The sequence below is a fragment of the Heterodontus francisci genome, chromosome 41 (genome assembly GCF_036365525.1).
Source record: "Heterodontus francisci isolate sHetFra1 chromosome 41, sHetFra1.hap1, whole genome shotgun sequence".
Taxonomy (NCBI): domain Eukaryota; kingdom Metazoa; phylum Chordata; class Chondrichthyes; order Heterodontiformes; family Heterodontidae; genus Heterodontus; species Heterodontus francisci.
The window spans coordinates 30,550,342-30,567,153 of NC_090411.1; the positions used below are offsets into that span (position 1 = coordinate 30,550,342).

The 16,812-nt window shown below is 45.4% G+C and overlaps 1 protein-coding gene across 2 annotated transcripts; it reads right to left on the reverse strand.

Annotated features, from left to right (window-relative positions):
* Positions 1 to 1,406: 1,406 nt before the first annotated feature.
* zgc:193811 (uncharacterized protein LOC559801 homolog) lies at positions 1,407 to 16,747 on the reverse strand. 2 transcript variants are annotated; one of them, XR_010969853.1, is made up of 6 exons: positions 13,615 to 16,747; positions 11,409 to 11,609; positions 10,735 to 10,896; positions 9,940 to 10,067; positions 5,073 to 6,910; positions 1,407 to 1,495 (listed from the first exon to the last, which is right to left on the reverse strand). XR_010969853.1 is itself a non-coding variant. In XM_068019693.1 (5 exons), the coding sequence occupies exons 1-5, from the start codon at positions 13,711 to 13,713 to the stop codon at positions 6,502 to 6,504; spliced, it is 999 nt and encodes a 332-aa protein (XP_067875794.1). In that variant the 5' UTR covers positions 13,714 to 16,747; the 3' UTR covers positions 1,514 to 6,501. The 2 variants fall into 2 exon arrangements, 1 of the variants encoding a protein (XP_067875794.1); XM_068019693.1 differs by lacking the exon at positions 1,407 to 1,495 and having other exon boundaries at positions 1,514 to 6,910.
* Between the last annotated feature and the right edge of the window lie 65 nt (positions 16,748 to 16,812).

Sequence of the window (16,812 nt, forward strand, 5' to 3'; positions counted from 1 at the left end):
GGGCTTCCTCCTCGAACTGCTACAGTTTTTAGTGACAGTGTGGCTTCCACCACGGTGTTCGGTCATTAATTCCAGGATTTTTTATAAAATCCTCCATGGATGTGGGCATCGCTGGCAAGGCCAGCATTTATTGCCTATCCTTAATTGCCCTTGAGAAGGTGGCAGTGAGCCAGACTCACGATGCTGTATGACTTGGAGGGGAGCTTGTGAGATACTGTTTCTAGGACATTATCCTGCCCGATGTTGGAAGTCGTGGCCAGAGAGAGTTGCTGTCGATTGGTCACCAAATTAGTTGTTCCCGTATCTAAAGCTTAGACCACCTCTTCATTGCAACATCCAATCACCAATCTAATTGAATGGTGGAATAGGCTCAAAGGGGCTGAATGGCCTACTCCTGATCCATTTTCTTTCTCCCCGCCTCTCCTGATGGCATAAACCTTAATGGTGGCAAGGTTTCAGTGGCCAACAATCATCCTCCAGTCTCTCACCCAAAAGGCTGTTGTTCATGTCTGACATCTTCACAATTTACTTGCCAGCAGGGAACATAGGAACAGGAGGAGACCATTCAGCCCCTCAAGCCTTTATCACTATTCCATGAGATTATGTCTGATCTGTGACCTAACTCCATACAGTGATCAGGAGCGGAGCCCTGGGTTTGTTCCTGCTTTTTAACCCAGGTGTTACGACCAGGTGGGAAAGGTGTCGCGGGGTCTTTTACTGTCTTCACTTGGTCTTATTGGAACAGGGTTTAATTTTTAAACACACTGTGTTTTGAGCACCCCCTTTGGTGAATCCTTGTTCACCACTTTTTAATTATAAGGCAAATAAATGAGCACAGTCATATTTTCTCAGGTTTAAAGAAGAAAAGTGAAATTTATTAAAACTTAAACTCTAATTTGGGTAATGCCTACGGATACACGCCGTGCCTCATGCTAGCATGCATATGCGATACGCACATGCAAATAGAGACAGAAAAGAGCAGAATAAAAATAAAATGGAGAGGTTTGAGGCAATCTATGAAGAGGGGATTTTACTGTCCTTCGAATTTGCTGTAGTCCTTGATTGTAGGTAGTCTTGCATTTCGTTGGGACCCTGTATTCTTCTTAAACCTTGTGCACTGTAGGAGACTTTTCTCTCTTGGGGTTCGTGTGTTTTCAATGGGTCTTCAGTTCCGTGAGAAAGAGATGAGAGCAGACAGGAGAGAGGTCTTTTCAGTCCAGGAGCAAAGAGCTTTCTGACTTTCAAACAGTCTGTGGCAAGTTTAAAAAAAAACAGTTAGTCATGTGACTAAACTAGCCTGACCAGATCGTCAGTGTATTGGAGAAGCAGGGACTGGATCCCTTGTTCCAACATTGTCTGCTAGTATGCAAATGTCTTTTCAGTCAGGGGTTTGGCAATTCCTTGTGATAGGCCCTCTTTTCTTCCCAGCCACAATTTTAAGTTATAATGTTCATGTGGTGAAATAATGTATGCCGCAGTCTTGGCAGGAAGGGGCCTGCATGACACAAGTGAAAACATTGTTAAAAGAGCTGACAGATAAGTGTTTGTAAAGCAAGCATCCATCCACTCCTATTCCAATCACGAGAAATATGGCCCGTCGAGCCTGCTCCAATCTCACTTTCAATGCCACTTTCCCGCCTGCTCGCCATATTCCTTGATTCCCCGACAGACCAAAAATCTATCTATCCTGGCCTTAAATGTATTCAACGATGGAGCATCCACAACCCTCTGGGGTAGAGAATTCCAAAGATCCACTCAACCCTTTGAGTGAAACATTTCACCTCATCTCAGTCCTAAATGATTGGCCCCTTATCCTGAGACTATGCCCCCCGTGTTTTAGATTCCCCGACCAGCGGAAACAATCTCTCAGTATCTACCCGATCAAGCCCCTTTAGAATCTTGTGTATTTCAATGAGATCGTCTCTCATTCTTCTAAACTCCAGAGAGTTATAGGCCCAATTTATTCAGCCTTTCATAATGGGAAAATCCTCTCATCCCAGGGACCAATTTAGTCAACTTTTGCTGCACCACCTCCAATGTAAGTATATCCTTTCTTAAATGTGGAGACCAAAACTGCACACAGTATTCCAGATGGGGTCCAGAATTCTACTTTGGGTGGGAGGCTCCACCCACATCCACTGGGCCTAGGGAGCCATGCCGGGCATTTTCATTTGCTGGACCTTAATTGGCCTTGGGCGGGACTTGCACGTCCTTGAGGCAGGAAGTCCCACCTAATGGAGCTGCCAGCCTGCTGATTAGCAGCTCTTAGTCCCAGGAGTGCCACCGGGAGCAGTAGCCACTGCTGGGACTGCACCCAGCCAACAGAAGCAAGAGGGACAATGGCCCTGGAAACAAGGTAAGTTTTTGGGGCTTCGCCGGGGACAATTGGTCGGGCCCCAATGAGGCAAGGGGAGTTGGTTGTGTGGGGGAGGAGTGTTGTGCAGTGGAGGCAGTTGGGCTGTTGGGAGGGCTTCCATGGGGCACAGGGTGCCTGAACCGGAAAGGCAGCCCCAAGCCCACAAGAAGGCTGCCAGGTTTTTCCAGGGTTCCGGGGACCGGAGCTGCCCGCGGGTAAAATACCAGCGGCGGTGGGAGGAAGTCCTTAAGTGGCTGTTATTTGGCCACTTAAGGGTCTTGATTGACCTGGGCAGGCGGACTGCTTCTCACCACCGCTGTCCCACGTAACATTGCAGTGGGAGCAGGAAGATTTCAGGAATGGCACATCCTACCTCCCACTCAATTGTACCCTCTTTCCCCCACCACCCACCCGCTCCTTTGGGGGTCTGTAAAATTACAGACGGGGTCTTACCAAAACCCCATACAATTGTTGCAAGACTTCCTTATTCGTGTACTCCAATCCCCTTGCAATAAAGACCAGCATGCCATTTGCCTTTCTAATTGCTTGCTGTACCTGCACGTTACCTTTCTGCATTTCTTATACGAGTACACCCAAGTCTCTTTGAACATCAACACTTACAAGTTTCACACCTTCTAAAAAATATTCTGCTTTTCTATTCTTATGATTAAAATGAATAACTTCACACTTCACGACATTATACTCCATCTGCCATCTTGTTGCCCACTCACTTAGCCTGTCTATATTTCTTTGCAGCCTCTGTGGCCTCTTCACATCTTACCTTTCCACCTACCTTTGTATCATCAGCAAACATAGATGCATTACTCTGTCTCTTCATCTAGGTCATTAATATAGAGTGTAAATAGCTGAGGCCCCAGCACTGATCCTTGCGGCACTCCACTATTTACTGCCTGCCAATTTGAAAATGTCCCATTTATGCCCACCTGTTGCTTTCTGTCCATTAACCAATCCTCAATCCTTTCTAATATATTATCCCCAACTCCATAAGCCTTTATCATGCCTATTGTGTGGCACCTTATCAAATGTCTTTTGGAAATCCAGGTATACTACATCTACTGGTTCCCCTTTATCTACCCGACTAGTGATATCCTCAAAAATTCTAAAACTGGATTTCCCCTTAGTTTATCATTTCTGGGATTCTTTTTCAATATGTCTTCAGAATGTGGGCAATACTGGACAAGGAAACATTATTAATAGCTGATACTTAGGAGCAGGAGTAGGCCAATTGACAACTTGAGCCTGCTCTACCATTCACTAAGATCATGGCTGATCTTCTACCTCAACTGGACTCTCCCCACACCCCTCGATTTCCGTGGTGCCCAAAAATCGATCGATCTCATTCAGGAATATGCTCAATGATTGAGCATCCACAGCTCTCTGGGGTGGAGAATTCCAAAGAATCACAACTCTTTGAGTGAAGAACTTCCTCCTCATCCCAGTCTGAAATGGCCAACACCTTATTCGGAGACTGGGAAGGTGATGGGGAACCACTTCATGGGGCATTAGGTTCTCCATATAGTGTGGGACTGTAGTCATCTGCAGATCAGACAGACTGGGAGGTGACTAGGTTCTCTACCCGGAAGGAGAAGTGCGAACCAGCTGAGCTTTTATATCATCCCAGCAGCTTTCATGGTCATTTCTTTCTCTCTCCTGATAACCCACAGATTACTCTGGTCAGATTTGAATATAACCTCTGCATTGCCAGTTCAGCCCCACAAACATTGGGCCATCATGCTCACATTCATTTAGGGGATTGTGCATTGAAAGAACCTAAGGTTAAATTGGCCTCCAGTTATCATTTCTAACAGGAAAGATTCAATACTGCACTCAGGTGGGGCAAGCCTTTATTTGCAATACATCCCAGAAGCTTCCCGCAATGTAGCAATAGCTTGTACAACCAACCCCATTATATCAATCTACCCAAGGCAAGATGTATCAAAAACAAGCACTTGGAAACTAGAGGAGAAAACATTTTTGGATCATTTTGTTCTCATTAAAGTGCCGATGGAGAATGGATCACTTTTCCAGTCATTGTGCTCACTGTCAGCATCAAACACTCTCATGGCAGATACAGCATGGGGTTAGATACAGAGTAAAGCTCCCTCTACACTGTCCCATCAAACACTCCCAGGGCAGATACAGTACAGTTAGATACAGAGTAAAGCTCCCTCTACACTGTCCCAACAATCCACCTTAACTTGAAATTCAGAGGAGCAGTTTTGGGAGTGTGAACCTGGATCCAGAAGTGGTCCAGAGCTCAGAACAAAAGCTGCATCTCAGAGTTTCCACAGAGGCAGTAAAAGATGCTGTGGCTCTTTCTCAATCACAATTTATATTCATGTTTGTGAGACATGGCGACCAATGGCTGGGATAAATTAGGCATGTTTGGAAATACTTCCTTTCTAAAATTATATTTTTATGTCATTCTCTCATCAAGGTTCGGGATCTTGATGGAGTTCAGTTCTATCCCAACCACGTGATGCACTGGGACAGTGAGTGTCAGCTGGTTATAGAATAACACAGCCAAACCCTGCTCTGTTCCACAGCCCTGTTATCCCCACACATGTATGTACACACACCCATGTGCACATATACAAACAAGTGCATACATGTCCTCACATACACACACATGCATGCAAACACACACACACCAAGTAGCGCTTACTAATCATTGATCAGGTATGGGCATCCTTACTCATTATTCTCTGCCTAGGCCCGGAGCCACTGCTGTACTGGGAACATCAGCGACAGACAGGAGGTGGTTCAATTCCATCTTCTTTTCCACAAACAGGGAGGTTATGTTGGAACGTCCTTACAAACTAATGTATGAGCCACTTACAGAGGAGAATTAGAGAAAGGCAGGACAAAAATCCAATAGCAGCTGTTCTGCTCTCCCCTTCCGGGTATCCAACAGTGGAATTCAAGGAGAAACATGCCAGGGAAGAAATGATATTTGTCACATGTTCACGATTGTTATTTGCAACATTCCTGCCATGTAAAGGACTCTCATAGCCTATGCATGGTGCAGCAATCTTCACAGGACTCTTTGCTACCCTTAGTCCCCCTGAGACCAATTTATCTGTTGCAGCCAATATTTCTCTATCAACCTGTGTCACTGAAACAGATGATCTGGTCATTATCACATTGCAGTTTGTGGGATCTTGCTGTGCACAAATTGACTGCCACGTTTCCCTACATCGCAACACCACTCCTGCACAGTGAGATCACAAGAACAGTAGCAGAAGAACAGACGGAGTGAAAGCCCCACCATGGCAACCCCATTCCAAAGATAAAATAAGAAAATATTCAGTAAGCTTTTCACTATTTAAAACTGTAATGAACCATTTCTCATTTGCTTTTCCTCCCCCATCAGGAGTGCAGTCAAATAATGATTCGTGGGTTCGCTTTTATTACTGAAAGTTTGTTCAATAAAACCACACCCCCTCCCCACCACAGAAATATAGTTAAAAAAATAATTTGTTTATACAGAGATAAACATTTTTGTTATTTATTTCTTAATCTTCATGTGCTGGTACCTGGGAGCGTAACTGAAAAGCTGACATACTGATTGGTGTGGAGCCCTTTCGAGTCAAATGCCTAGAGCCTATCGCACAAGAGAGATACGTACGGTGGCAAATTCATCTTAGAATTTTCAGCCAAGAAGGTTAAGATTTAACTGAGGAGTTCAACATTATGAAGAATAAATAAAGATAAACCGTTTCCACTAGCTGGAGGCTTGGTAACCAAGGGACACAGATTTAAGATAATTGGCAACAAGGTCAGGGGTGAAGATGAGGAGAAATTATTTTACGGAGTGAATTGTGATTTGGAACGCGCTGCCTGAAAGGGCGGTGGAAGCAGATTCAGTAACTTTCAAAAGGGAATTGGATAAATACTTGAAAAGGAAAAATTTGCACTGCTATGGGGCAAGAGCAGGGAGGAGGGGGACGAATTGGATACTCTTTCAAAGAGCCATCACAGGCAAGATGGGCAGAAGGGTCTCCTTTTGTACTGTTATGACGCTATGCTCCAGATCCAGATTGCCAATATAAACTCTATTGTGAAATCAGAATAATGACTGAGGTTCAGGTATCCCATTTCTTTTGGAAGGGAAAGCACTTGTTTTACACAAGCACAGGACGCTCGCTCCCGTAAGTCATAGATTCCGTCTCGTACATTTGGGGGACGGACAGGATCTCTGGGGTTGAGCCCTCCCGGGTCACGACCCAGGGTGCACGCAGCTCGCAGAAGAGATCCTGCTTTCGCTTGACGTCATTGGGCTGCTGGTACAATTCCTGATATTGCGTCTTGAGCCCCCGATTCGGGACAGGCGGCAGACGCCTGGGTAGGCGAGGGATTCTCGTTGCAACAGGGAACACGATGGGGTCGAGCATTGGGCCAGGTACACTGATGATCCTTTGGGCTTCTTTGGGCAGAGGGTTTTCCTTCAGCCCATGACCCCAGGCCTTCGGGTAGTCTTCCATCTCCCAGTAGGTGGCAATGTCCTTCTTTGGAAACCCTTCCAACTCTTCCCTGAAAAGCAGAAGGGAGAAACACACCGTTAAGGTCCCGCTGGCCTCGTTACTTCAGAGGTCAGGGTGCTGGGAGAGAGATTGGAGAGCGGACTCAACCTGCAACATGCACAGACGTGGAATCAGCATGGCATTTGAGGGAGAATTGGTGTGTACAACGTGGGAGTCAATAATAGAGGAATGCAGGGATTAGAGTGGGAAGAGGTCATTACAACAACAGCTTTGTATAGCACCTTTAACAGAGCTACAGGTCCCAAGGCACTTCACAAGCGTGTTATAAAACAAAATTTGACACCGTTTCACAGAAAGACATATCAGGGCCGATGACCAAAAGCTCAACCAAAGTTTTAAGTTTTAAGAAGCATCTTAAAGGAGGACAGAGGGAGAGGTTTAGGGAGGGAATTCCAGAGTTTAGGGCCAAGGCAACTGAAGGCACAGACGCCAATGGTGGAGTGATTAAAATCAGGGATGCGCAAGATGCCAGAATACAGAGATCTCAGAGAGTTGTGGGTCTGGAAGGAGTGTGGCCATTGAGGTAAAATTGTCGGATTGGGAGCCAATGAAGGTCAGTGAGCGCAGGGGTGATGGGTGAACGGGACTTGGTGCGGAAATTTGGAATCGAGTAGCAGGAGGCTCATGTGCAGAGACAAGTTGGGCTGAATGGCTGTGCTGTAGAGTCAATGTCTTTGGCAAGACCTAGAGACCAAGACTTGGGTGCAATCAGACATATGATCAGGGGCATAATTGAAGACATGAAGTGTCCTGGCTGCAGTACTAGACTGGAGACTCAGTCACTGAGTTCAAATCCCACAATGGCAAATTGTGAAACTTAATTAAGTAAATGTGATTATTTGGCATAAAACCCAATTGAGCCATTAATGGTCTTCAGGGAAGGGAATGTGCTACCATTACCTAATCTGTCTCACTTTATGTGGCTGACACTTAATACCCTCCGAAGTGGGTTGCCTGTCCAATACTATAACTGTACCCTGCAAACATGCTGTTCTCCCTTCGTCAGATACAGGAGAAATGCCGTGAACAACAGATGCCCCTCTACATTGCTTTCATTGATCTCACCAAAGCCTTTGACCTCGTCAGCAGACGTGGTCTCTTCAGACTACTAGAAAAGATCGGATGTCCACCAAAGCTACTAAGTATCATCACCTCATTCCATGACAATATGAAAGGCACAATTCAACATGGTGGCTCCTCATCAGAGCCCTTTCCTATCCTGAGTGGTGTGAAACAGGGCTGTGTTCTCGCACCCACACTTTTTGGGATTTTCTTCTCCCTGCTGCTTTCACATGCGTTCAAATCCTCTGAAGAAGGAATTTTCCTCCACACAAGATCAGGGGGCAGGTTGTTCAACCTTGCCCGTCTAAGAGCGAAGTCCAAAGTACGGAAAGTCCTCATCAGAGAACTCCTCTTTGCTGACGATGCTGCTTTAACATCTCACACTGAAGAATGCCTGCAGAGTCTCATCGACAAGTTTGCGTCTGCCTGCAATGAATTTGGCCTAACCATCAGCCTCAAGAAAACGAACATCATGGGGCAGGATGTCAGAAATGCTCCATCCATCAATATTGGCGACCACGCTCTGGAAGTGGTTCAAGAGTTCACCTACCTAGGCTCAACTATCACCAGTAACCTGTCTCTAGATGCAGAAATCAACAAGCGCATGGGTAAGGCTTCCACTGCTATGTTCAGACTGGCCAAGAGAGTGTGGGAAAATGGCGCACTGACACGGAACACAAAAGTCCGAGTGTATCAGGCCTGTGTCCTCAGTACCTTGCTCTACGGCAGCGAGGCCTGGACAACGTATGCCAGCCAAGAGCGACGTCTCAATTCATTCCATCTTCGCTGCCTTCGGAGAATACTTGGCATCAGGTGGCAGGACTATATCTCCAACACAGAAGTCCTTGAAGCGGCCAACACCCCCAGCTTATACACACTACTGAGTCAGCGGCGCTTGAGATGGCTTGGCCATGTGAGCCGCATGGAAGATGGCAGGATCCCCAAAGACACATTGTACAGCGAGCTCGCCACTGGTATCAGACCCACCGGCCGTCCATGTCTCCGTTATAAAGACGTCTGCAAACGCGACATGAAATCGTGTGACATTGATCACAAGTCGTGGGAGTCAGTTGCCAGCATTCGCCAGAGCTGGCGGGCAGCCATAAAGACAGGGCTAAATTGTGGCGAGTCGAAGAGACTTAGTAGTTGGCAGGAAAAAAGACAGAGGCGCAAGGGGAGAGCCAACTGTGCAACAGCCCCAACAAACAAATTTCTCTGCAGCACCTGTGGAAGAGCCTGTCACTCCAGAATTGGCCTTTATAGCCACTCCAGGCGCTGCTTCACAAACCACTGACCACCTCCAGGCGCGTATCCATTGTCTCTCGAGATAAGGAGGCCCAAAAGAAAAAGAAACCCTGCAAACAAACATTATCACACTGTCTTCCCAGGACAGCTAGAGGGAAGATCATTGTTTGATCCAACTTGTGCCCCGGGTACAATTGGAACATGATCGAAAAGAGGATTATTTTAAAATTCTCATTCTGCTTTTCAAATCTCTCCATGGCCTCACCCTTCCCTCTGTCTGCAATCTCCTCTAGCCATACAATCCCCCCATCCCCCAAAGATCTCTGTACTCCTTTAATTCTGGCCACTTGCCTATCCCCGATTTTAATTGCTCCACAATTGGCCGCCGTGCCTTCAGCTGCCTGGGCCCAAAGCTTTGGCATTCCCTCCATAATCCTCTTTACATCTGTCTCCTCCTTTAAGACACTCCTTAAAACCTATATCTTGGACCATGCTTTTGGTCACCTGTTCTAATATCTCCTTATGTGATTCAGTGTCAAATTTTGTTTGACAACGTTCCTGTGAAGCACCTTGGGATGTTTTACCGCATTACTGGTGCTAGATAAATACAGGTTGTTGTTGTCAAAGCATGATGGGGGCACAGCTGGACCTCCAAGTGGAACTGTGCCTCCTGATTGGGTAAAATGAAAATGTAGTGAAGAATAAACTTACTTCTTAAAGGCCCTGAAGTCCTTGTTGGTTGTGGATAAGTAAATGTCGTTGAGACGAAGAACATCTTTATCTCGTACATAATACTCCTGACCGGCCAAGACTGGATTCTCTGTACTGGCAACAATATTCTGTGAAACAACAAAGGATTAAAGGACGTCATGTCACTCTGTTACTGTCACTCAGAGTATGTAAATGATACACGTGTGCTATGTCTGTATGTGTGATGTGTCTTGTAACATATATAATCAGCCATGAGGCAGGCCACGTGTAACACAACCCAAACTTGCACCCAAAGACTGAAAACAGGAGGCAGAGTTGCTACTTAAATATTACTGGAGGATTAGAGTAGTAGCTGAGAAGAGTGAGTTGAGAAGATGCTTCTGGGACCTGCATCTCTGGAGAAATTTCTTTGCAACAGGCAAGTCTGAGGAAGACACCATTATCGTGTAAGTCGACATCTGGGTGTGTGTCAATGTCTGTGTGTCAATGTCTACTTTTGCATGTGCGTGTCCCTGTTGTGTGTGTGTTTCTGAGTTTGCATGCACGTGTGTGTGTGTGTCCATGTGAACGTGTGGCTATGTCTCTGTTTCTTGATGTGTATGTCTGTGTGTTTCTATGGCTGTGTGTCTATGTTTGCTTGTGTCCATCCATAATGCATGTGTGTCTGTGTGTGTGTTGCTCATGTCACTGTTTGCCTGCTGTATCGTGTGTATAAATGACCAAGTGTTCAAGCTGTGAGATTTTATTTAAACTGTTGGCCATCTATTATTGCCACATGTCCTATATAGGCCTTACTTTAGATGGTCCATTGGTGAGATGGTTGGCCAGGATGAACGGCTGAGGCCCGGCCTTAAATGCAGTGTCCATAGACTGTGGAAGTCTCCCGGTGTATTTGTCCTTCATCTCACTTGTTTGGTTAACCATATTCAGGGGAGTACTCCAGTCTCGTCTGCTAAGCTGCAAAATAGAGAACAAATACAAATGTTTCTTTTCTGCACAGATATAAATCCAGTCTCAACTGATAGGATGAAAGTTTCTTCTCTCTAAGTGCTTTCAAAGGCCGACATGAAATGAATCTACTTGAGTCTAATTGCAGTGAATCCATAAACTACAACTGCAGATGCAGATATACATCTGAGGCTGAGTTTAAGACATAATATAAAGAGAGCTTGCTCTGTATCTAATCTGTGCTGTATCTGCCTAGGGAGTGTTTGATGTAACAGTGTAGAGGGAGCTTTATTCTGTATCTAACCCGTGCTGTACCTGCCCTGGGAGTGTTTGATGGGACAGTGTAGTGGCAATTTTACTTTCATTGTACCTAAGTATACTAGATACAAATGCAGGAAATGCTCCATTGTGAAGTTCCAACACGGATCATCACCTTGATAAACAGACATGGAGGTGTCATTAAAAGTGTAAAACATTAGAGTTATAAGGAAAAATCAGAAGTCTTCCTTTGCTGTCCTCACCTTCTCTAACAAATCCTTCATGTAATGAACGTTCCAGTGATTAGGAACCTTCATGTGGCGTGGGTGGCCGAGCACACCTCCGATGGTCTTGAGATTGTGAGTTGAGCCTGTAGTGGTATCGTAGCAATTAAAAACCTCATCGTACGGATGGATAGTGTCTCTTTCTCTCAGCTTTGGAGGGAGAGGATCTTTCAAAAATGACTGAAACAAGCAAAGAAATAGTTACTTACAGAGACTTTCTCTCTATCTTTCCCAGGGCTGAACTGCATCTCTATCAAGATCTCCACTGGAGTACTAATGTTGTCCTCAATATCTTTGGGTTAGAAATGTGAAAAATCAGTCAGGAAACCAACTGCTAAACATTATTCCATGACTCCCTGGGTAAAGGCCTGCTCGGGTTTACAATTTAAACCCAACCCGGGCCCGACCCGACCACATCTAACTCAAACCCGACCCGGGCCCCAAGTCCTTTGGTTATTTTCCACGCCTGACCCGACCCGACTACTGGAAATTAATGACGCTTACTCTTACTTCCCTTTCCCTCCCTGACCAAAAGGCAGCTCTGCCACTGTGTCCGACCCAGCCCGACCCGAGCCCAAATGCCGGACCCGAAAGAGCGACCCAATGTCGTCAGATCCCGTCGGGTTCCGGTTGGGTAGCCATGCTCTATCCCTGGGTACTTGCCACTGGGAGGGTTGGGCTCTGCTTTGATGCCCTGAGCTGAGGGTTCACATTTGAAAAATGGCCAGGATCCAGACTAAACCCACTGAATTATATCATAGAAGGCCATTCGGCCCAGAATGTCTGTTCTGACTCTTTGAAAAATCTGTCCAATTAGTCCTGTTCCCCCTTCTCTTTCCCCATTGCCCTGCAACTTTTTCCTTTTCAAGCATATATCCAACTTCCTTTTGAAATTTACTTTCAGGCAGTGCATTCCAGATCAAAGTAACTTGCTGAGTAAAAAAACTTCTTACCTTCCCTTTGGTTATTCATTGCTAATGAATTAAGTAGGCAGCGCACCATCTGCATCATTAGGGATGGGCAATAAATACTGGCCTTGCCAGCGATGCCCACATCCCAAGATATTCTCTGGGTTATTAATTGAGAACTTTGGTTTACTAGTCCAGGTGCTTATCCACAACACAACTATAGCCTAAAGGATAGAGGTTATTAATTTTAAATATGAGTATTGAAGGGCAGACTAGACTGAAGTTCAGCAAAATGAACAGCGTTCTAGTACCTCATGGTTATACTTCCTGTGTTAACTTTAACACTAAGTCCAACAGAGTCTTTCCTCTGTGTGCTACCCTGCAGCCAAACCCAGTTCTGCCATCACCCAATATCCAAGCATAATCATTTTGCAGCAGCAGTTACGGGATAGAGCAGAGGTGTGAATGGTGGATGATTTTTTTGGTCTCCGGAACTGAGAGACTGAAGCCAATAGCATCGTTTCACCCACTGGCTAGTCCACTGTGTTTGAAAGCCAATTCTCTTGGATTGTCGAGGTTGGTCAATTGGATTTTCCCTAGTAGCTCCATTGAAAAGTGTCCATATCTACATCACCAAAAATAAGGGAGGGACTATTGACACCACAGTCAACTCTGAATCGTGTTATTGAAGTGTGATTTAAGGGCTTGGGGTTATGGTGAGTGGTTTGAGGTTTAGTTTAAGAGCTAAGATTAGGGACTGGTGTTAAAATTAGGGGTTAGGGTTAATGCTTAAGAGATAGGGAGAGGAGTTAAGATTAGGGGCTGTGGTTAGTGTTAGGAATTAAGATTGGGGGTAGTGGTTAGGGTTAGGAGTTAAGATTAGGAGTTGAGTCTAGCATCAGGACTACGGTTTGGTGCTAGACATATTGTCAATATCAGAAACCACTATTGACACCACCATTCATACTCAGTATTCATATTACAGAAAAAATATCCTCAGAAACAAGCAAAAGGATCAGTGGTTGAACAGAAACATTAGCAGCTGAGAAGGAGATTTTCTCAGAAAACAGGCTAAGGCAATTCACCTTTGCGCAGGAGTCTCAAACGCTTTGGAGGTAATAAATGTTTTTTGGAAATATAGTTATATGAGTGAGCAACATACAGGATAAGTCCCTTCCCTTTATTTTGGGCTCAGAGATTCATTTAGATCTATGTACATAAACAGTAGTGTTAGCAGGGCTTTGAACGATTGTATTTGGGAGGTTTGACCCACTTACTTTGAAGTCGGAGGGTGGGAAGTACCGGGCAGGGGTGTAATGCAGCCCGATACCCGAGCTTGTTAAATGCAAGTCGTGTCTTCTCTCAGTTGCGGCCATGGCTCTTGGATTGCATCCCTGCAACAGAAGCCGTTCCTTCCTTTCCGCCTAAGTAAGTCCGGTCGACTTGTGTTTGTTTCGTTTCCCTGGAAACGACGCAGCTCCGACGTTGGATACATAATACACGCAAGAGAAGGTAACGTGGCCACTGCCAGAAAATCTCGGGGCTCAGTTGCAAAGGTTGGAAGGCGCAGTAATGGTCAGACGCACCTGCCATGCTCTGCCCTAAATTGCACCAGCTCAACCCTGATATATGAACCCCTTTCAGGTTAAAACGTTGAGGTGTCAGTGGGTAGCACTCGCGGCTCAGAATCAGAACCTTGTGGGTTCGTGTCGCCTCTCAGGGTCACAAAATTTCAATGCAGTCTTGAGGGGGGTGCTACACTATCGGCGGTGCCATCCTTCGGATGAGTCTGCCCTCTCAGGTGGATATTGAAGATGTCATGACTCTATTAGAAGTAGTAGCACTCTAGCCCTTCCCAATGATCTGGATGAAGGCTTTGGGGGAATGTCAACAGGTTTACAGGTGGCACATAGATCTGTGCTGAAATCCTGAACTAATATTAACTGGGGTTGGGCGGGGAGGAAGAAAGCGACCAGAATCTCCCCAAATTCATTCCATTACCTCTCCCAGATTGTATGGTTGATGGTGGTCTAGAGAGATAGTGTTTGGATGCGGGGCAGGGGAACACTGAAGTATGTTTAATAACATGGCTGTATAAGACATGAACCAGTTGGCCTTTTTCTACCTGCAATATACACAAAGGTTGAGCAAAGCGAGTCATAGTAAATAGTTGCTTTTCATACTGGAGGATGATAGACAGTTCTGGACCACTGCTTTTTTTTACTATATATGTGACTTGGATCTTGGAATACAAAGTACATCTCAAAATTGGCTGATGACACCAAACTTCGAGGTGTATCAGTGAGGATATGATCTGCCTGCAAAAGGACATAGATGAGCAGACAGATGGCAGACGAAATTGGGATAGACAATACATGCTTAATGGCACAGTTCTAAAGAGTGTGCAGGAATAGAGGGACCTGGGGATACATTTTTTTTGTGTGTTTAGGTGATGTGGGCATCGCTTGCTAAACCAGCATTTATTGCCCATCCCTAATTGCTCGAGAAGGTGGTGGTGAGCTGCTTTCTTGATCTGCTGTAGCCCTTGGGGTGGAAGTACACCCACAGTGGTGTTAGGAAGGAAGATCCAGGATTTTGACCCAGTGAGAGTGAAGGAACAGCAATACAATCCCAAGTCAGGATGGTGTGTGGCTTGGAGGGGAACTTGCAGGTGATGGTGTTCCCCTGTATCTGCTGCTTTTGTCCTTCTAGATCGGAGAGGTCGCAGGTTTGAAATGTGCTGTCGAAGGAGCCTTGGAGTTACAGCAGTGCATCTTATATGCTACCACTGTGCATCATTGGTAGGGGATGTGAATATTGAAAGTGGTGGATAGGGTGCTAATGAAGCAGGCTGCTTTGTTGTGGACGGTGTCGAGCTTCTTGAGTGTTGTTGGAACTGCACCTATCCAGGCAAGTAGAGAGTATTCCATCACACTGCTGACTTGTGCCTTGTAAATGGTGGGAGTCAGGAGGTGAGTCACTCACCGCAGGAATCCCTAAGCTCTGATCTGCTCTTGAAGCTATGGTAGTTGTGTGGCCAATCCAGTATAGTTTCTGGTCAATGGTAACCCCCGGGATGTTGACAGTGGGGGTTTCAGTGATCTTAATACCATTCAATATCAAGGCCAGATAGTTAGATTCTCTTGAGATGGTCATTGCCTGGCACATATGCTACTTGCCACTTATCAGCCCAAGACTGGATGTCATCCAGGTCTTGTTGCATATGGACATGGGCTGCTTCACTATCGAAGTCACAAATAGTGCTGAACGTTGTGCAGTGAACATCCCCACTTCTGATCATATGATGGAGGAATAAAAAAAAAAGAAATGCTGGAAATACTCAGCAGGTCCAGCAGCATCTGTGGAGCGAGCAGAGTTAACATTTCAGGACAGTCACCCTTCCTTAGAAGCGGAGGCAGAGTGTACAAAAGCAGGGAAGTTATGCTGAACCTTTATAAAACTCTGGTTAGGCCTCAACTGGTGTATTGGGTCCAGTTCTGCTCACCACACCTTAAGAAAGATGCGAGGATCCTTGTGAGGGTGCAGAGGAGATTCACCAGAATGATTCCAGGGATGGGGGATTTTAATTACAAGATTAGGCTGCAAAAGCTGGGTTTGTTCTCCTTAGAACAAATGAGATTGAGGGGCGATTTAATAGAAGTGTACAAGATTATGACAAGATTAGATAAGTTAGACAAGAGAAAACTTCCCAATTACAATTGGTATAAGGATTAGGGGACACAGATTGCAAGTTTTGGGCAAAAGATGCAAGGGAAATATGAGGAAGCAGTTTTTTTACGCAGCCGGTGGTAATAACCTGGAACTCGCTGCCCACAAGGGTGGTGGAAGCGTAGACAATCAACGACTTCCAAAAGTAAGCTGGACGGGCACCTGAAAGAAAGAGACTTGCAGGGCTATGGGGATCGAGCCAGGGAGAGAGAACTGACAGCATAGCTCTGTGGGGAGCTGGCATGGACTGATGGGCTGAATGGCCCCCTTCTGCACCATAAATGACTATCTACAGTTAGAGATCCCATTTGCCTAGGCCATTCACTAGCACTAATGCCCATGTTTATCAGTTTACATTTTCATAAATTATCTTCATTTTGAAATAATATATGCATGAATTGTTAGACATTTAATAGCAACTCCATTGCAAGAAATCTGATTGAGGAAACAGGCTTCGGAATCCCAGAAAAATGTAAGAAAAAAAAATCCCCATTTTGACTGCCAATTTCCACTTTGAGTCTTGTACATAATTAATACTGCTTCCCAACATGATCCTGTAGAACTGCAGTTAGAATTTAAGAAAACAACAGCACTCAGTCTACATTTGTTTCAACCAACTGGAATCCATTTGACCAAGAAGAGCCACAAACAGCAAGGACACCCAACTGGGGCTATAGGTTCTTCAGTTCAGCAAATACCTAAGTGACAATGCATCAATTTCGAAGAGTACAGATGACAGAAATGCA